The sequence below is a fragment of the Eptatretus burgeri genome, chromosome 2, assembly GCF_056783735.1.
Source record: "Eptatretus burgeri isolate ZD-2024b chromosome 2, Ebu_testis_v1, whole genome shotgun sequence".
Classification (NCBI taxonomy): Eukaryota; Metazoa; Chordata; class Myxini; order Myxiniformes; family Myxinidae; genus Eptatretus; species Eptatretus burgeri.
Window position 1 is genome coordinate 13,049,808 of NC_140962.1, and position 21,862 is coordinate 13,071,669.

Sequence of the window (21,862 nt, forward strand, 5' to 3'; positions counted from 1 at the left end):
CACTGTTTCTCTCTGTAAAGCCACCGTTCGGATCAAGATGGATTCCACATGTGATGTCACTCGCGAAATTGAAAAAGAAAAATAAATTAATAATAATAATAATTTTTTAAAAATCGACACTAGGGCTTTTCGACACTTTGTGATTGGGAAAAAAAAAATTCAAATATTTTTTCCCTTCAAGTTAGACCGTGATTTATGATTCTCAATGGTTTTCAGAAAATGTTTTTTTGCATTTGGGTTCCCCTTTAAGGAAAAAAAAAAATCAAAAAATAGAAAAAAAATAACACTCAAATCTGTACGTTTTACACCATCCTCATTCCTCACCCTAATAAAACTAGGTTCCCACTATCACGATGCGCGGCACGATTGAAATCGTGGTCTTAATCGTGGACTAATCGTGGTGATCCTATCAGATCTTATCAGATGTTGAGGTCAGTCGTGGCAATCGTGTTTATCGTAGAAAATTTTTGAACGGTTCAAAATTTTTTCTACGATCAACACAATCAATTGTCAATTGGGATCATCGTATTGCATTATAACAAAGCGCGACAGATCGTATTGAATCGTAACAAAGCGCGACAGATCGCATCTAATCGTGCTTCCTAATCGTGGTGATCGGGATCGATTTTAGACAAGACAAACACCACGCTCTGTGAGACCACGATTTCAATCGTGCCGCGCATCGTGATAGTGGGAACAGACTTTCAGAGAAATTCCATGATCAGCTACGAATGGCCAATCGTGGCGTTCGTAACGGATCGGACGACAGTGGGAACCAAGCATAAACGGCTTTATCTACAAAACACAAAGCTCATGAAAGAGCTAAATTACAAGATGCAGGTTGTTTTTTTTGTCTATCCTTGCAGATTTAAACACCCACAAATTTGTCCAACAATTTGAACTAGGTCTTGTCTGGTTTATCTACGTCCGATTTAAATGCCACCATTTCAAATAGATAAATTTTCTTTTTTTGGTTTGAACGGCCAACTCAACTCTTATTGTATACAGCAATGGAAACCCACATCCATTCTCTTAATTAAAACACATCTGCAGAGCTTCGAGGAACTCAACGATGGACACAGTCATAAAAATTTACATTACCAGTCAGCACCATGCTCTTTTCAACACAAATTTCTACAAATCAAATGAACCACTATCTATTTATAGTGGAGAAAAAGTATGTATGCATCATCTACTCCTCCGAGAGGATGGTAAAATTTTCAGGTGGGCCCCCCTCCACCATCCCCCCATAATACCCACCAGCATCCCACAGCCACCTCCACAATACCCACCACCATCCCACACAGTACCATGCTCGACACAGAGCATTGGTTCTGCTGAGGTTTATTGACTTGGGTTAAATTATTGAATGGGTTGCCACTCCGAGGGAGGACACTCAAATGAGTATGCACAAATTTGTAACTCCGCTAGGGCACCGGTGATAGCTCGCCTACTCTTCACGAAGGACGGTGAGATGTTTCATGTCCACAAACTAATGGCGACAGACATGATGCCCAGTTTAACATCCACCCAAGGGACAGTGGACACATTGATGCCTCACCCTGCCTGGGAAACGCCAGGGTGACAGTTTCTAGTTGGGCCAAGGTTCAAACATAGGCAAGCTAGTTCAGAGGTGAGAATATAATGAACATGGTAAAATGGGGGGGGGGGGAGGGGGAAACAAAATATGATTCGTTGACCTGCAATGATTATGGCAATGGACTCAAGTGGAGGCAATTTGAAAAAGAGATATCCACATGGTGTTTCATGACTGGACCTTATTCCATATTCCAATTTAAACTTTCCCACATAATAACTCGGCAGTTTGTTTGTCTTGATCCAACTGCATTGGAATCGGACCAAAAATAATTATTGGGAGCATATGTACGTCCATTAATCAACATGTTCACTGTGCATTCGGTAATTTGTGCACGCTTGATCAAAGTCAAATCAAAGTCGAGAGGAAAAGTTTGGAGGAAGAGAATTAGAATCAGTCAAAAATTCATCAAAGTCGGGAGGGAAAGGTGATTCAATACTAGTTGAAAGTTGATTGTCCGTTTCGGATAAACTATTTGCGGTTTCTGGCCACGTGCTTGTGGAAAGGGAATGTCTTTATTTTACACTTCTCATACATTTGACTTTGGTGCACATCTTCCTGGTTCTTTTGAAGTTTCACAATCCATTTTTCTTCCAGCACCAATCATATTATAGATTGCAGCAATATAGAATTTGCTCAAAGAAACAGGGTGAATCTGTAAATAGACAAGAACCATTGAAAAACACTTCTTATCGCAGTCCCTCATGCATTAGGGACTGCTATTATAGGCTAGCTTTCTTCGAAAATACTGTACGCAAGTGACTTTTCATTTTACATTATGCAATAAAATCCTGGAAAAAGAAAATTTTGAAACACTGAAATGCATTCATCCCACTTGCAACTCAGAAGCCTGAAAGTAGCGGCTTCAGTGCAGGCTGTTGTACAAACCCAAAACATGTGAGAAAACAAGAAAAAGAGCAATCAGATTGCAGTCCCTTGCCAGGACTTGTTTTGCATGGTGTGTTGTGTGGTGTTTGTGTAATTTTGTGGAGGGTATTTTGTGTGGCGTTTGTGTCCTGGTTTGTTACGTAATCAAGGGGACAAAATTAGAACCACCACTTTATAACTGCTGGCAGTGATGACTGGTTCAGCCATTTCAGAGGACATTTATGAAGGTAAAAAAAGAAACAAAAAAAAAAACAATGTGGCTGCCGAATCAATTGACCGATGACATCATCGAAATTTTTTGTGGACCATTTTATCCCGAGATGACCCTCAAAAATTTTCATACTGGTCGGATGTAGCGTTCTACTTATGCAATTATAACATCATAACGAAGGCACATATGATGTCATAAAAAAAATCACTCATTCCCCATGAGTACTTGCTTGCAATGTGCCATGTTTCAATTTTTTCCTTGGTGCGGTTTCAGAGATACAGCAATACCTTGACATACGAATGCACTAACTTACGAGTATTCCTAGTTACGAGCTGTTGCTCAGACGATTTTTTGCTTTGTATTACAAGTCGAGATCCGAGTTACGAGTGGAGCAAGCTTTGAGAACCCTTGTTTCAATTTTTTCCTTGGTGCGGTTTCAGAGATACAGTAATACCTTGACATACGAATGCACTAACTTACAAGTATTCCGAGTTACGAGTGGAGCGAGCTTTGAGACACGCGCAGCCAAATAAGCGAACACCCGCATCGCCCGCCACTCACTCGTTCAGTTCTCTTGGTTATCTCGTTGAGTAGGGTCGTTAAGCAATTAATTACAATTAAGGGTCATTACACTTAATTGTAGCAATTAAGTGTAACGGCAAAGGGAATAAAAAAATAAAATGTTAAAAAAAATTTGTAGCAATTAAGTGTAACAGCAAAGGGAATAAAAAAATAAAATGTTAAAAAAAAAATTGTACCAATTAAGTTTAGCGATAAAGTGAATAAAAAAAATAAAAAAAAATGTATCAATTACGTTTAGCGATAAAGTGTGATGAGACCTTCAAATCTCCTCCGCCTATCTCCACCACCACCTCCACCACTGCCGCCACCTCCACCGCCACCTCCACCTCCACCGCCACCAGAATCTTCCGTAAGCCGAAGTCGTCTCATCTCCAAGGTAAATACACTTTATTTATTTATATTCTATTTTATTATCTTTGTATTATGTTTTGTATTAATTATTTATAAATACATTTCTTATTTTTAAAACTACGTAACAAAGAAATTAGGGTGTTTTGTGGGGGGCTGGAACTGATTAATGGTATTTTAATTAATTTCAATTGGGAAAATTGTTTTGATATATGAGCAAACTGAGTTATGAGCTCGGTCACAGAATGAATTCAACTCGTATGTCAAGGTATTACTGTACAAAGGTCCAAAGTTTTTCCGTTTTCCCAATTTGGGTGCCACACCACGTAACCTATGACATATTTATAATTAAAACATTCTACATAAGTAGTCACACCAATGGTGAAAATTTTGTCTCAATCCGACAAGCGGTTGCGGAGAAAAACACAAAAGTTCTGTGCGGACAAACAAACAGACAGACTCAAATGGAATACTCTCTCCTCGGCGCGGGTAACAAGAAGAGGACCATGTGGACACACTTAAAATAGATAAAGAATAATTTACTTTCAGAACAATTTTAATGGTCACACAACACTAAGTTCTGAGCAGAAAATGTGCAGCAGTTTGCAGATTGGCTTCAATTGCAATAAAGGCACAAAAGGTACATGAAGTGCAAAGAACATTGCGTTACAGTTTTGTAGTGCATTGCAGTTAAAGTGTTGAGTGTGCTTTTCCAATGTTTGTGGTGTATTGTGAAAAATATAAATAAATAAAACACCTGCGGTGTTTTGTAAACTGTTTTTGAATTGTTATTGGGTAGTCGCTGGAGTACCCTTATTTTCACTTTTTCTGTCTGTCTGTATGTATGTTTGTATGTAATGGACAGCTCTGGAGGCCAGAGGAGTCAACCGATTTTGATGAAACTTGACACGTAGGTTCATACCAGGATCTAGTTCTATGCTTTTGAGCACTGTTGCTATGGACACCACTGTCGCCTAGCAACGGTACAATGAAATTTTTGAAAATTCCGAAAAAAAAAATTTCGAAAATCAAAAATCAACTTCCAGGCTTTTATGTGCACTATAATCAACCTCTTTGTCAAAAAATTTTCAGCCCCATTCGTCAAAAACTGTATGACTCGTGTGCAATTATGTCGTGACCACCAATGTCGCCTACCGGCTTGTTTCATTCTGAATGCCATATTGCAATGGCTTTTGAAGCACATCTCAAAGAAGAGAATGGCACTTGGTGGAGCTGGATCGCACATGACGGCACTGGACAAAAGGCATTACAAAAAATATATATATGTAATAATAATAACAACTAGCCGAAACCCCATCACAGATGGATTGCGTTCATTCAACCATCCTCACCAGCTCAACCACACTCGAGGGACATGTACTTGTCACAGGGCGTGCTTGCCTACTCATCCCCCGCCCCATTCCCCCCCCATCTCCCACACCCCGCCTTCAATTTGCTTACCCCCACCCAAAAATTTAATTACCCCGGCCCCGCCCCCACCTCTTTACTCCCCGCCCCACGTCTCTTGATTCCCCGCCCCACTTGCCCCCGCCCCCTGTCCACCCCCTCACACTCAACCCCGCCGAATCCACCCCAGCCCCCGCCCACTCATCCCCCGCCCCATTTCCCCCCATCTCCCGCTTTCAATTTGCTTACCCCCGCCCAAAAATTTGCTTACCTTGCCCCCCGCCTCTTCACTCCCTGTCCCCGTCTTCATCCTCCGCCCCCGCCTCTTCACTCCTCGCCCCCGTCTCAACGAAAAGTGTTTATTCTGCTTCAGAGTTGAAAGTTGACTATTGCCACTATGTGCGATGCACTCTTGCAGGTACGAAGTTTCTTTCAGTCCAGGTCACAGTACCGAGAAAAATGTGACGCGACCGTGAGGAGGAGCACAAAATTGGTCCTTCAATATTAATATATAGAAGATACAATGTTTCTTGTTACATTTTTTTGTGTCAAATTCACATTCGGAGGTAGTCAGCATGTGCAGAAGAGGGGTTTACATTGCAGACGCTATTTTCGAGGAGTGGAATTACACCTCTCGGCGGTAACGGTCTGTCGACGACAGACGTAATGACGTCAGCGAATGACCGATGAAGTCATGACGTCCTTACGCCTCTCAGCAGTGACATCACACGTCGCCATGTAAACAAATGTAAAACGAAGTGTTTATTCTGCTTCAGAATTGAAAGTTGTCTATTGCCACTATGTGCGATGCATTCTTACAGGTATGAAGTTTCTTTCAGTCCAGGTCACAGTACCGAGAAAAACGTGATGCGACCGCTAGGAGGAGCACAAAATTGTTCCTTCAGTATTAATATATAGATAATAATAATAATAACCAGCTCCTCTTTCTTTTACCTATCCATAAATCCAATCTGACCTTATACTTTACCTTTTCACCCAGAACCAATTACCCCACACTAACCCTGAGAGGGAAGACTGCTTGTTTGTGCGTTTTACAGTGCCGCTATAGTAAACTCGTACTCAAGTCCCGCTTCCTCCTGTCAGTGAGGACAAGCTCTTCGTTGGTCGCCATAAATTGTTTGACAATAACAAACAGCCCCTTTTGAAACTCACCACTCCTGCAGTCATGAAGAAGTTCCATGGCAGCAGAGAACCGAGCCCCAGTATGAAAAATATAATCCACACGAGATAATATCTGCAAAGACAAACACACACATCTCAACTGCATCCAACTCACAAACATACTCAATTCACCCCTCTCTTTGTCCTGTTTCATGCATAATATTACAGAGAATTGAACAACAACAACAACAACAACAATAATAATAACAAAAAGACAATAAGGAATCTTATGATGGTGTCAGCACAAGATTGTAATGTGAAAAGAGGGGATTGACTCTTTGAACTCCAGTTGCAACTAGTTTCACAAAACGATTTCAAGGAGGTATGTAATGCAATACGTTTTGGTATACCAAACATCTTTTAAATTGTATGACAAGAAACCGTGGTTTAGATGAGCAGTCTGCAAAGTGGCAAAAACAAACAGGATTTCACGAATATCTGGAAACTAATTTCATGCTTTCATGGGCACCATCAGTGCCGAGTCCAATGCAAAATTTCAAGCGAAGACAAAGGCCAACGCTTCTACATTTTATTATTGCAACTAAGGAATTCCAAGGTCTTGCACAATAGGACGTGTTAGAACTTGCTGGCAATAACAGCGTTTCACCATGCCAGCTTGCCAAGGACAGGCAGCAATTGAGCAATAGATACTTGAGTAAGCCAACGCAATGAAAGTATGGGGGAAAAACACATGAATTATAGGAAACACTCAGATTGTTTTGCCAGCAGAAAAATGATTCCATCTGGAAGTGAGTACACAAATGAAATGTAGAAACTTATTCAGCAAATGGAAATTTGAACCTGACGGCAAAATAATATTCAAAATTATCGTATTGTCACAAAATGTTTTCTCCACTTTCTGTCTGTGACAGCTTCTCTTCTCTTCTCTTCTCTGAGTGAGCTGCTTCCAAAGTTGAGTAAACCGCTCTGGATTTGTCTCGATTGTTGTTCTTAGTGTGTGCTCATTGCAGCGTGTTTCCATACCTGTTTGGTTATATGTGTGACTACCTCAGCCTTTCCATTACTCACCCCCCCCACCCCCAACTACGCCCTGCCCCCCACATGCCGAACAAACTCGCATGTCATCATCCAATAGCCTATCCAAATTATCACACTCAGTCATTCGAACACCCTCCTTATACTGTACCTTACATATCAAAACAAACGAACAAGAAGGGCCTTACCTCTGATTCAACTACATGTTTGACATGTCTGCTTCCTCGTTCACTCCTTGCTAAACCTTATCTTTCATCAAACTAGTCTTTTTTCCAACCTGCCTCATGACCACCACCATGGCTTCCTTCTTTCTTCTTAAAACGACCATTATAACAAAAATAGGACCACTGGACCTGCAGCATATCTGGGCCGTGACCTAATGTTGCAACCCAAATTTGGGAGCATTCTGACTGGTGGATCTGGAGAGGATTTTTGAAGGAATTTACTAAGTCCGCCATTTGGACATACTTAAAGTCACATGCCCGGAACGAGCTTTGCAATCCCCATTACTAGTCAGGAGCGGAACGTTGCTGCCAAATTTCAGCCAGATCAGCCCAGCGGTTTGACCAGGGAAGTCAAAACAGGAGATGGACGGACAGATGGTACACCATGACAATACCACATCTGGAATTGTACTTCTAGATAAGCTAATAATAACTAGAAGGGCACTCGGTAGAGTGCATAGCTCTGCCACGCAATGCCTAATCCAGTGGAATATATTGGGCCCAAGAGTTTTTTGAAGTATCATACCGTATATCGTTTTTGGCTCCATCCTCAATGGTTAAGAATTACTTGAAAAATTAAAAATATATATTGTATCGGATAGTCACCAAAATTGCATCAATTTGTCTATTGCACACCTTACCTGTCCACCAAGGTTCATCCAAATCCGTCCACAACTTTGAGGAATCACTTTAAAGATTCTATTTGTTGGATGCAGATCCAGATCTTCACCAAAATCTAATCAATTCATCCTTGTCACACACCCAACCTACGTAATCACATTTCATCTGAATCCATCAACGACATTTTGAGATATCCTGCACACAAACAAGAAAAAGACGTCATGCTGAGCACGATGCTTGCAAAATTCACCCCCACCTCCAAAGGTTGCCATGGATACATCAAATTGTCCATTTCATTAAGATTAAAATTCACAATCTTAATCAAAGCTCAGGTCAATTGGATGAAAATTGATGATTTTTCAGATTGAAATTGATGATTTTGAAGTTTGACCTTGAGTTGACCTCTGACCTCAAATCGTAGGTTTCCCAATTCAGCGACGCATTCCCCCTTTCCACCATGTTATCCTTGTTCTGTGTTCTCACCCTTTCATGAGCCTTGACTTTGCAGATTAAAAAAAAAAAAATTCACCTGAGAGGAAAAGGCTCCAGCAACAAATGAGTTTCATGAATAGCCTCACAGAGGCACATGCATAAAATAACGCAAGAACACCTCTGAGAAAACTCATTGACACATAGCTGATTAGATACAACAGCAAAAAAAAGAAACAAAAAAAAAACAAGATTTGTGAAGAGTCTTTGAAGCAACATGGGAAGAGAAATTGCAACAATTTCAAAATCCTCATCAACTGTTGAAAAACCAACGAAAACTGCAAATACATCTCCACAATAAAATGAAGGGACTGGCTCACTCCACTCCTTCAGGAATATAGTAATCACAGATTAAGGCAACACACACACACACACACACACACACACACACACACACACACACACACACACACACACACACACACACACACACACACACACACACACACACACACACACACACACACACACACACACCTCCTTTTGCCATTTAAAAATGTCTTTTGTACAGATATACTGTATATATACACTAATGTGGATAGAGTGAGTAGCATTTGAACCCTCATCACTTTGAGGGGAGAAGTCATTATAACATGCACCCTACTTTTCAGCCCTTCCACAAACTTCGAAGAGAAATAAAGCACTTCACAACAAAGAGCATAGGAAAATGCCCCAGAATGGGCGAACATAAAACATGAGATAAGCCATGTAAATTTAGAGCACAGAACTTCAAGATGTTGTTTATTCTTTTTCCCCTCAAAGTGATGGCTGAAAAAGCACTAAAAAAAACTCCCCAAAAAACCCCAACTTCCTTGGCAGTGAGGCGATTGAAGTGACCTTGTGATTACCAACAAGAGAACAACTCCCTCAAAATTACAACAGACCAGGAAGAAGAGATTAATCCAGGGTATCACAAAACCTTTAGCATTCATGACTAAGTTATGGAATATGGAACAGCTGAGCTGGCATCTCCTTTGAAGAATGGCAACTTCAAAGGCTTTCAGCGAGTGTACTTGGATGACAGTTTGTTGGCAGATCCTAATGCATAAAAAAAAAATTTCAGGCAATAAATATTTTTTGAGGTAAGTGCACCAACAACTGAGCTAATCTTTATAGAACTAGGAAGTAATCTTGATAGCACATTCAGTATAAGCTAACATGAGAGTCCATCTTAACCATCCAGTATCCTAATGCAAGCATTATACAACCTTTGACTGTTTAAAATGAACAACGACGATAAGCAGCAGTACAAATTTCATGCCTCCAAGGTTATCTTAAGTATTACCTTAATTTACCTTTGGTTGATCTTCAATTACCACAATGGACAAAAAAGGCAAACTGGAAATGAAAAGTGTGATATTTTCAGAATATTTTATCATTCAGCATTCAAGATGGTAATGCAGTCCCAACTAGAAAGTTCAGAGAATACCTTGCCCCATGCAGTCTTGAGAAACAACATGACCTGTGGAGCTGTAAATTTGATTGGCCGTGATGACATAAAATGCCGCAAGATTTTGTCCAATAACTGATAAACAAAAGGGGTTTGGAAGTGCAAAAAGGTGATTTGTGTTCTTCAGTGTTCAAGTAAATATTCAATTGAAAGAACAAAGATTTTGAAGGTTGGAGAAAAACAAATTTGGAAGTTTACCGCTGTTGCTGCATCAACTTTTACACCACCTTAAGCAAGTTGCAATAGTTCTTCGGGCCTGTTTGTGTCGTTTATGAGACATCCTTAAACACAGTAAATTTCTTGTTTGGAATAATTTTCAACTTTGTTTGAGCACCAGACAGGTAGAAAGAGTACAATTATATTAATCTCACTTCTCTCTGTGCATGTGTGATCAGGACGAATTCATAGCCAAAGTACTGCTAAACTACAGGTTAGTTTTCTGATTCAAATGAAATCAAGTTGTTCCTCAATCATAAACCGATATTTGTAGACCGACAGACAAAGAGAACCAATTGCTGAAGTCAGAGTTTCGCTTCATGTGCGTGGGGAAACTCGAGATTGTTGCACAAGGAGAAGCTGACAGAACCAGAAGAAAGACGACAAATATCCCCAATCCTCTTCAACAAATCCGCTCCGTCACTTCCGTTTGAGTTGCAGAAAGGAAAACCACATGTTGTGCTAGCCAAATACCCCCTACGATGCAGCATCCATAACAAACCGGCAATTCACGAGGTGAATGCAAAATGTCACATTTCAGATAGGTATTTTAAAGAAAAAATTACCCCCGGTTGGGGATGACGGTCATCTCTGAAGCTCTGTAGATGTGGATCTCTGATCGGCTTAGAATGGCTTTGATGGCATCTTGTCTTTTGGTTCAACATACAGATGAAAGCCCGGGAGTAAAAAGGATAGAAAACCTCAGAAATCAAATTACAAATTCGAAAAATACGATCCGACCAGATTCAGATATTGTACCCTACTATCATAATCCGTTGGAAATTCCGCCGAGATCGGATAATAAATGGCGGAGATAATGTTGAAATTAGCTGATTTTTCAAATTTGGAGTGACCTTGACCATCAATCGTGTCAAAAGTCATACCGTCGTGCATCACTCATCGACCCCTACCTACATACCAAGTTTCATCAAGTTCGGGCGAATTTTTTTTCGACCGTATCACATCGACGATTTTCCAAATTTGAAGACACGTGACTCGATAACCAGGACGAATTTCAAAAAACCGGCCCAACCAAATTTAGATATTATTCCATATTATCAGAATCCGTAGGAATTTCGAAGATCGGATCATAAACGGCGGAGGAGATAGATTTTGAAAATGGATGATTTCGCAACTTTGGAGTGACCTTGACGTTAACCTTCAATAGGGTCAAAGGTCATACCATCGAGCATCCCTCATCGACATCTGCCCAGATACCAAATATCAAGAAAATCGGAAGAAAAAAAATGGGGATGTACGTACATCGAGACTGGTTTTATTAGGTCATCTCGTGATAAAAACAAAAAAACACTGCTGCCATCTGCCATCGCGGTTGAATTATTGTGATGAGGAGCGTGAAAGAGAACACTTGGGATAAAATGCAATTAAAATGCAGTTTGAAGTTTAAAAATATTGAGCAGAAGCAAGTTATGCATGTTTACAGTTTTAGAATTGCTACGATATTTCTTGGACGTCGGAACAAAAGGCCCCAATTTGCCCACGATACCTCAGGAATTTTGCAAGGCACATGCCTTGAAATGGCACACTTATTGCTTCAAAAGAATAGATTATATAACTATACTTGCTTTAAAGCAGGACTATAAATCAAGTGAGCTTTGATCATTTAAGAGTTTTTTGCAGATTGAAGACAATGAAAAGGAAATTGAACAATAAACACGACGTGTGCATCCTTGAGCTTGCATCCAAGCTTGTTTCATTTCATTATATTAGGTATTTTGAGTCTGCAGTTAGTTTGTTTTGGATGTTTGTTTTGATGTTTGTTTTGGAAGGAATGTTTTTTAGTTTTCCAAAAAGACAAGAATATTTATAATGAGACAGACTACAGCCGAGAACTGAACCAGGTGTTTGCATGGTAGCCAACTTGCCAGCTGGACCAAACAAAGTGATTTTTATTCAAACAACATCACCGAACTACACTTAAACCACACCAATGATTTACAAATTATTAAATTATCTGATAAAAACTCTCTCAAACAATAATAATAATAATAACGATATCTTATAATGCTTCATCTTCCTCTTTCACACATGTGGTACTCGTTACTGTATCATAATGCACTACTCTTCTCCGATTTAAACAGACTGCTCTCAATTTGACCTTTTCTTTAAACCTTGCCGAAAAAAATCCAACTGTTTCAGCGTTTCTTCTCTCCATTCTCTGAATTCGCCTTTATTGCATCCATCAAGAAACGTATTTAATCACATCTCTGACCTAAAACTTTAAAAAAAAAACCCCCAGTTTGCAATGAATGTTCGCTTTCTATCAACCATTCTTTTTTTCCAATTTCAGTGCCAACTCAACCCTCTCACCCCTCACTCTCAAAGCAACCATCACACTCTTCTCCCTCCAAGCCTCCCTCTCACCTCTCTCAAAAACTCCCCCCTCACCTTTGTCCCACCATTCATCCCCTCACTCATCCTTCTCAAAGTTCCCCCCACCTCTCTTCCACAAAGCTGCCTCCTTCCACTGCCCTCTCACCTCCATCTCCTCAAATCCTCAACTGCCTTCTTCCCCTCTCACATCCCCCTCTCCCCCAGCACCACAGAGCCTTTTCTCCTCCTCATCCGGCTCCCTACCCAAGCTATTCTGCAATCCCCCACACTCTTTCAACAACCCTCCTTACCTCCCCCCTCGTCCCTTGTCCTACCCTCCCCCTCCCCTCCCACCCCCTGCACCCAAAGCCTCTTCCCCTCCCTCTTCATAAACAGTGTGGACCTCAAATATCCGGGGCCTTCACTCAAACCTTTCAGATCTTTCCATACAGGTTGCCACTGACAAACCAGACATAATCTGCCTAACAGAAACTTTCCTCCCCCAAGACGTGTCTGACTCCCAAGAATCTCTTCCCCGGTTACTCCCTCCTCCGGTATGACAGACCTGAGCTTCGTCCTGGTGGAGGAGTTGCTCTCTTCATCAAAGACTCTATTCCTCACTCTCCATGCACTGCTCTCACTCCCCCACACCCCCAGGAATACCTCTGGCTACGGCTTCCCTTCAACTCCCACCTCATGTTTATATGTGTACTGTACCGTCCACCGAACAGTGATGACTCCATCTACACCTCACTATCTGAAAACATGGACCAACTTCTATCTTCTCATCCAAACTCTCTCTTCCTCATATGTGGCGACTTCAATTGTCATCATGCCAGTTGGCTAGATGTGGGTACCTCTCTCACCTGTCATGGCACTTCAGAAAAAGCTTTCTGCGACTCGTTGGGACTGACTCAATCGGTCAACTTCCCAACCCGGATCTCAACCAATGGTACTCCAACTCTTCTGGATCTGATTTTGACAAATTTCCCTGACAATATCTGCTGCTCTTTCTCCGCTCCAATCGGTTCTTCTGACCACGTCCTTGTCAAAGTGGACATCTCTGTGGCTATTATCAGAGAACCACCTCACCCCCATCGAGTCTGGCATTTCACACAAGCCGACCGACAGGGTCTCCAAGCAGCCATCAAACTTATAGACTGGTCTCCTATCGCTACTTTCTCAAACATCAACTCATCCTGGGAATTCTTTCAAAGAAACTTGTTCTCCCTCATGCACAGATTTATTTCCTCTCGTCTTCAGTTGTCCTACCCTTCCTCCCGCCCTTGGTTCACTGAAGCTTGTGGCGAGGCAGTTGTCCTGAAACAACATGCCTTTGCCTGATGGAAAGCAAACCCAACTGAGGGTAATCTCAGTTCCTTCCATAAAGCTCGGAACAAGTGTGGATCTACCCTCAGGAGAGCCAGAAAACAACATCTTTCTAAGCTCAAGTCTGAACTTTCAATCCTTTCTCCCTCCTCAAAATCCTGGCGGCATCTAATTAAATCTGTTTCTGGTGTATGTTCCCCCTCCATCCCCTCCCTTACCTAAAATGGCTTCACTGCTGATACCACATGTGAAAAGGCTGAATGCCTAAACTCAGTGTTTGCAGCTAAATCTTGTATCCAAAACTTATTGCTTTCTCTACCCACCTTACCCAGTCGCACCCAACTGTCCCTGGACTCTGTGTCCTTTTTTTCTGACATAGTGGAAGTTTGCTGTCAAACCTCGACTCAGATTCTGCAACCGGTCCAGACAGCATCAGCCCACGTGTCCGAAAAATCTGCTCTTCTGCTCTTGCTCACCCTCTCTCTGTTCTATTCACTCTCTCATTTGCTTACGGTCATCTGCCATCTGCTTGGAAATCAGCAAACATCACTGCCCTGCATAAAAAAGGTGCAAAAACAGATCCCTGCAACGACAGACCAATTAGCCTTCTCCCAATCATCAGCAAGGTTATGGAATCCATCATCACTTCAGACATTAAATCCTTCCTGTTCTCCAATGGCCTGATTTCCGATCATCAATTTGTTTCAGACCAGGTCACTCTACCCTGGATATGCTGCTTCTGCTCTCCCAACAATGGATGGATGTCCTCAATGCCAGACATGAAATCCGAGCTGTATTGCTGGATATATCATGTGCTTTTGACACGGTCTGGCACCCTGCCCTGCTCACCAAACTCTCTTCCTATGGTATCCAAGGCCATCTCCACTCATGGCTCGCAGACTTCCTCTCTTGTCACAGTCAACGTGTGGCCTTAAATGGGGTTCTTTCATCCTCCCTTCCTGTCCAGGCTGGAGTTCCTCAAGGTAATGTTTCTGGGCCCTGTTATTTTTCTAGTTATCATCAATGATCTCTCCGACTCTCTGGAAAATCCTCTATATCTCTTTGCTTATGACTCCATGATCTGCCATACCATCGGTCGTCCCTCAGACCAGCAAGCAGCAGCTTCTTCGCTCACTGCAGATCTGGGTAAAATCACAAACTGGTCCAACACGTGGAACATGTCTTTCAATCCGGACAAATGTCACACTCTCACTCTGTCTCTGTCTCTCCGAAAGGACCGTTTCGAACCCCCCCCCCATCCACTTTCTCAACAATCCTCTGGAAGAAGTCCTTTCTTTCAAGCTTCTGGGTCTCACTATTTGCCATGACCTTTCCTGGGAAAGCCACATTTCAAACCTCGCCTCCAAAGCCAGTCGCCGATTGGGAATCCTCCGTCGTGCAAAGTCCTTCCTCAGCCCACCTGAGCTCCTGACCACTTACAAAGCTTTCGTCCGCAGCCTGATGGAGTACTGCTCTCCCCTCTGGGCTGGTGCTCCTACCTCCCACCTTTCTCGGCTTCACGCTGTGGAAACCAAGGCATTTCAGATCATTGGCATCTCCCGCAATGAGGCTGAGTCTTTGGGCCTCTCACTCTCTCACCGCAGGCTGGTCGGTGGTCTTTCTGTCTTCTACCGTCTCCTCTCCAGCCTCACCCCCCTGCTCTCTCTGCGATTTGTCCCCGCCACATTTCCACAGGGCCCTCAAGGTCTGCCAACAACCCCCTTCTGGTAAAACTACCAAAATCATGAATCACTGCTCACCTTCACTCTTTCATTACTCTTTTTTCCCACCTTTGGAATAAACTCCCTCACTCTATTTAGTCCCATTCTTCCCTCCAGGCCTTCAAAACAGCTGTTCGCCACCACCTATCATCCCCCATCCAAATCCTCGATCTTTTCTAACGCCGATAATCCACCCAAGCCCACCTCCTTCAAATTCCCTGCTTTCCTTCCTGAAAGTCCCTGTAATGTCCATCTTGTATTCCCCATCCCTCTCCCTTCCACAGATCTCCTAATGTCTCTGTCCCCCACTGTTTTGTCCTTCCCATTCCCACCTCTCTTGTCTCATGCCTCCCCCCCCCCTTGCTGTTCGTTGTGTGTTAGGTCTCACAGGATAGTCCTGGGGCTGATTCTCAGAAGGGGCCTAAAATGAAAGTTTACTGCACCCCCATGCCAACATAGGTTTTATGTGTTTTTCTTGTTTATTGATCTATAAGGTGATGATTTTAAAATATTACCCCTTCTAAAAAGTGTCCATTCGAAGTTTTTGGGGGCATTTTTGATACCAGGTATACCGCTTTAGCGCGAAAATAGGTTTTTTGTGCTGGGGATGGGTGGGCATATTACATTGCAGTTAGGTTTGCTCAGAGTGCACATAGACACATTAAATACAAATCCAGGTGTTTGATTTTGTTTTCAGAGATATTTTCGCTAGAAATTGTGCGAAAATAATGTAAAGATTGTGTGAAAATGATAAAAAAATGTGTGAAAATGGTAAAAAAAAATTCTGCAAAAATTATCAAAATTTTGTTAAAATTATGACAAAATACGATGTTTTGTCACTAACATCATAAACTATTGTAGAAATTCGCATTCTAGTATATTTCTTGATGTTGACTGTTGCAAATAGTGTCTGGTGCTTATTCAGTGTGAATTGCATTCGGTGCAGAGTATCATGGCATGTATTGAGAACTGGATAAACCCTTTCCAATCTGACGAGCAGCTGTGCCATTTGGCTTCTGGACACGTGGCAACCGAAGATGTAAAGCGAGACCTTTTGCATGCTCATCAGAGGCGTAGGATCACTGAGGACATTTGCAGCAGACAGATTAGGGAAAGATGGAACCAAAGACTTCTACGCTACTCTACCACAACTGCAGCTGAAGACGTTCGCATCCATGAAGAAGAAGAGACTGGGGCATGACACATTGCACGCCAGCGTCCTGAAGTCAACAAGAGACATGTTTGGCCGTCTCCTTGTGATTGGTCAAAGCCGTGAACTATCTATGGAGAAGCTTCTGAGTTACCCACTTGGACCGCTCCCACTCTCAATAGCCACGCCAGATGGAAGTCCAGTGAAGACAGTCAAGGCTAAATTGCTCAGAGCACTAGAAGACAATGTGCAACCGCTGACAAGTATCCCCCGAATGCTACCTGGGTGCTTGACGCAATGGCCATCATCCATTCAGCAAAAACGGCACCAAACATGACATACTCACAACCTGCCTCTTCACTCTTCAACACCATCACATCTGGTTGTCCAGCTGGTGCGTGCAAAGACTGGGTAGTTGACACATACCCTGATATATCCATTAAGATCGCGGAGCGCAACCTGAGAAGCGATGCTGGTATGGAGAGCCTCAAAACCAAGATCCGCACAGGAACACAGAAGATTGACCAGCAGCTGAACAAGTCTCTGATGAGTGGCTCCTTCAAATGTGCCCTGATAGAATTCCTCCTGAATGAATGGTCCAAGCCAGAGTATGCTGCGCAGCTGGGCCAGCAAGCACTGTTCGTGACAGTTGGAGAGAGGTGCTTCAGGTTGAAGGCCAATGACCAACTAACAGAAGTTCTGAAGGCAGAAGTGGCTGAACTGAGATGCACACACAAAGAGGCAGACACCAGGCTTTTGCTTCACGCAGCCCATGCAGCTGATCACGGTGCTCCTGCTGTGATCATCAAGTCCCCAGACAGTGATGTTGCAGTCATTGCCCTTTCAGTCTGCCATCGTATTAGCTCGCAGCTCATCTTTCACACCGGCACACAACAGCGGACCCGCTACCTTGATCTTACAGCTATGGCACATACCCTGGGACGTGATATCTGCTCTGCTCTCCCAGGTTACCATGCCTTCAGTGGCTGTGACTCTACCAGTGCCTTCACTTGGCACGGAAAGCTGTCAGGACTCAAACTTCGAAAGATCGAAAATGAATTTAGAGCCACTATGAACAGCATTGGGCAGTCCTTCAGTCTGTCAGTAGCAGAACTCGCCAGAGGAGAAGAGGCCATCTGCGCCCTGTATGGGAAGAAGCAGCACAGTAGAGTCAACGAACTGAGGCATGAGATGTTTGGCGCGCATACCACAGACCCATGCAGGCTTCCGCCCTGTCAAAATGCAGCCGAGTTCCACCTACGTCGTGCCAATTACCAGGCTGCCATTTGGAGAAGATGTTTCGAGAACTGCCCACATGTACCCACTCCACATGGTCATGGCTGGGTTGTAGCTGGGAACGAGATCACCATCAAATGGTTAGATGTTTCTCCTGCCCCGACGTCTGTCATGGAATGTGTTAGCTGCTGGTGTCTGCGTTGTGCTGACCGGAGGTGCTCCTGTAGACAGAATCAACTAAGTTGCACCAGAGCATGCAGATGCAAGCCTGACCAGTGCGGGAATTCCAAAGAAACTATCGTTGATCCACTGGAATCCAACGATGAGACAGATGACGAATAGGACATTGAACAATTCATATGAATCCAGTTTTTCTTATCAGGTAAGTAAGATTTTGCTGTCTATAGGTCTTTTAACCTTATTTTACACGGGGTCTGAAATGACTGGGAACGTGCTAGAAACCTGAAACTTAGCCAGTTGCTACTGCCACATACTTATTTTATAAAAATGAACTCATTTTAATTTTTCCTCAACAATGAGCTAATTCTGAGGTCAAGAATAATTAATTTTGGCGAAATTCCGTGTTTTTAGTGGGTAAGTTTTAGAGTAAGAACCCCCCCCCTTAGACAAATTGCTCCCAAATTTGGTACACGTTTTTAGAAATGACAAGGATAAACATCACCAAGTTTCAAAGTCATACCTCTAACCGTCGCGACGGTATAGGCACAAAACAAATATGCCCCCCCCATGTAAAATAGGGTTAATATGTGTATTATTCAGTAATAAACATGTTTTTCAGGGTTTCGATAAACGTCCATGCAGGTTTAGTAAAGTTACAATGCCTCAGCACAATACAAAATGCTTCCTGAAGCCAACAATATTGTCCTATACTAATGCTAAAATACTCAATACTGCAAAAATGTCAGGTTTTGCCAAAACGTATCACTATATGAAATGGCTTGCAATGGGTCATTTGGACACTTTTTGAAATCAGATGTCTATAGATAATATAACATGAAAAAACCATCAAACCTATGTTGGCAGGGGGGTGCAGCAAAACTCAAAATTTTGGAATCAGCCCTAGGACAAGGAGCCTCGACAAGGTATACAAAAAAAAAGTAGTTTCCATCTTTACCCATCAGAGATGGGGAATCCCCCGCCATTGAAAAATAACTGAAATCAGATAAGCGGTTTTCCATTTCGTACAAAAAACATTTTTTTCAAGATGGCCGCCCCAGTCGGCCATCTTGGATCTGGCCACGCCCAAAATCAATAGGGTTCTTCCTTTTCAGGTGGTACATGTGTGACCCAAATTTCAAATCGATATGGCGAACAGTTTATGAGTTATCGCACTCACAGCTATAAATGTTGACGCCCAGCCAGCCGGACGGACGGACGGACGGACAGCCGGACGGACGACCCGGGTGACAACAATATCCCCCTTCTGCCACGCGGCGGGGGATAATTAGCTTTGGTTGACAATCTGTGATTATAAATTAAAAATCAAAATTTTTAAAACCACCACTAAATCTCTGAACTTCCATCATACATATTGTTGCGGATTCGCGCCCGCCGGCGTGCGAACGGCCACGTAACTCGAATCGCGGCACGTCGCCCACCGGACGGACAATCCAGTCGTGACCCTCTCGGACTAACGCCGGGAACCAGTCACGGGTGGACCTTTCGGTCTCACCGCGATCGAGCCAATCGGCCCCCGCGTGGGATAGGGTTGCTCGCCAAATTCGACCTACCTAAGTACCCACACGGAGGGTAGACCGGGCGATCGCACCTCGCCGCAGGTCGACTTCGGACACGGGCCACTTAAGCGACCCGTTCCGTACTATCGGGATAACCGAGCGGTGTTATTCGTCGGCCTCGACGGTTCGATTAATTATCGGGCGTCTTAGCCCACGACCAACCCTTTACGTGAAGCAAGATGGGGATTCAATGAAAGAAATGACGAAGCGAAGCGGGAAAACAGTTCAACAATAAGCACATTTATTTCGTGATGAACGGAAAGCACACATATACAATTCCACCAAAAGCACATGTAAAAGAAGAAGACAAAAAGCAAATGCAACAATGCAGATCTATCCGACTACCGGGCACTCGGCAACACTTATACAATTTTACTTCACAGACGGCGCCGACAACACATATTCCCAAAGCAAAAGAAAAGAGAACCACCCTCCAGGATGAGGGGGTAGGCGGGCCTGGGGCCGAGACCGTGTCGGGCCTACCCGTCTGATGATGAGACGCGAAGTGGCGGTGGTGCCTCAACTCCGCGGGCCTCGCGGACAGTGTCTGGTAGGGGGTGGGAAGGGGGCCCCCTTTTTGTCGCACTATCTCAGCACGGGGGGAAACAGGAGGGGGTTGCTGATGCTCGGGGAAAGGAGGATTTCACAAAATCTCGGGTCCCGCGACGAGCGTCTCCACCACGACCTCGGTCGCGCCGCCGGCCTCTCCCTCCGCAGTTCCCCGAATCCGACGCGAGCACCCCCTCAACCGCCTTCGCCGCCGCCGCCTCTCCACAGCTTCGTCCGATCGCCCTCTCCGTCTCCTCTCTTGACTCGTCCCAACTCTTCACTGGCTCCGCGAACTCCCAACTGCGAACTGCCAACTGCGAACTGCCCCCTCGACTGACGAACGCAGTCGTTTTTATAAGCCCCGTGGCTTCGCTCTTTCATCTTTGACCCTCTGCCTCCGACCTTTCACCTCGCTCCCCATTGGCCCGAGGAAAAGTGGGCGTGAATGCTTTTTGATCCATGAATTTGCATATAGCGTCCGCCCTCCAACGCCCTGGAGGCGGGGCCAAATCGCCCCTCGCTCACCGATTGGACGGAACAAAAGTGGGCGTGAGTCGTTTTTGATCCGTTTTTCTGCGGAAAGTCCGTGATGTCTTTGAACACGCTGCTCGGTGCGCGCCCCGCACGACTCCAGCATCGGTGCCCACGAGTGGCGCGAGATGACGGTGATGCGATGGTGGCGAGTTGTGATGGTAAAGGTCGTGGCGGTTGTGGTGAAGCGGCGTTGTGGTTGGTGGTTGTTGTTGTGATGGCCGCGTTGTGGTTGGTGGTTGTAATAATGGCGGCTGGTCCAAAATAAAGAGAGTAAAAGAAAAACGGCTATCCTGAAGAGTCGCAGCCCTCATGAATGACATTTATTCCCTCTAGACAACGGGTTTGGGCCTAACTACACATATACTTACCGAGATATCTCACCTAAGGGACCTGAATGGTGGTTTGCGAATTTGGTCAACCACAACAATATATATCTACATTCTACATTCATTCTGAAGCTCCCCAAATCTAATATTCTAATTTGTTGGTTTCTGAAATGAACAACGGTTTCCAAAAATTAATTGCAGAGAGACCGAGTCAAACTGATTATGTCAGTCGCGTATCGACGATCCATCCGTGCTCACTTCACCATTTCACACATTTGTAACAAACCAGGTCGGCACCAAAAGCACAACAAACCTGTTTACAGAACAGCAAAACAATGCTGTCTTTATCAACACAGTTTCATTACATTTTGGTACATATTAGTTTTGAAATCGGTTTTTCTACAATTACGAAGAATTAACGGTGTGTCCAAAGGGTCAGGTGATGGCCGTTAACCTCATTACTGCAACAGTTGTTGTTAGCACCTTGATCAAAAAAATATGCCACCTGCATAAACAGGAAAGTATGACATTTATAGTGCAGTGCTGGCAGGTTTATAAAAACAAAAAGAAAGAGAAAGTAGAATGGGAGAGGAGAGTGTCAAGAATCATGGTATAAACATTGCCACATTTGCCAAAACAGAACGAGTTTAACCTTTTAAAGAGCAGGTTGCGGGTAACCAAACATGTTCTGAAAATTTATCAAAATGATTATACA

The 21,862-nt window shown here is 43.5% G+C and overlaps 1 protein-coding gene across 5 annotated transcripts in view; it reads right to left on the minus strand.

The window, feature by feature from the left end:
• Nucleotides 1-21,862, minus strand: part of SLC29A1 (solute carrier family 29 member 1 (Augustine blood group)) — a 67,373-nt gene that overhangs the window by 23,938 nt on the left and 21,573 nt on the right. For 4 of the 5 annotated variants that reach the window (XM_085863363.1, XM_085863377.1, XM_085863369.1 and 1 more), the window contains exon 3: nt 6,207-6,288. In XM_085863363.1, the coding sequence (XP_085719489.1) occupies nt 6,207-6,288 (82 nt within the window). Of the gene's footprint in view, nt 1-6,206; nt 6,289-8,076; nt 8,252-21,862 lie in introns of all 5 variants that reach the window. The other variant, XM_085863391.1, reaches the window with a different exon arrangement.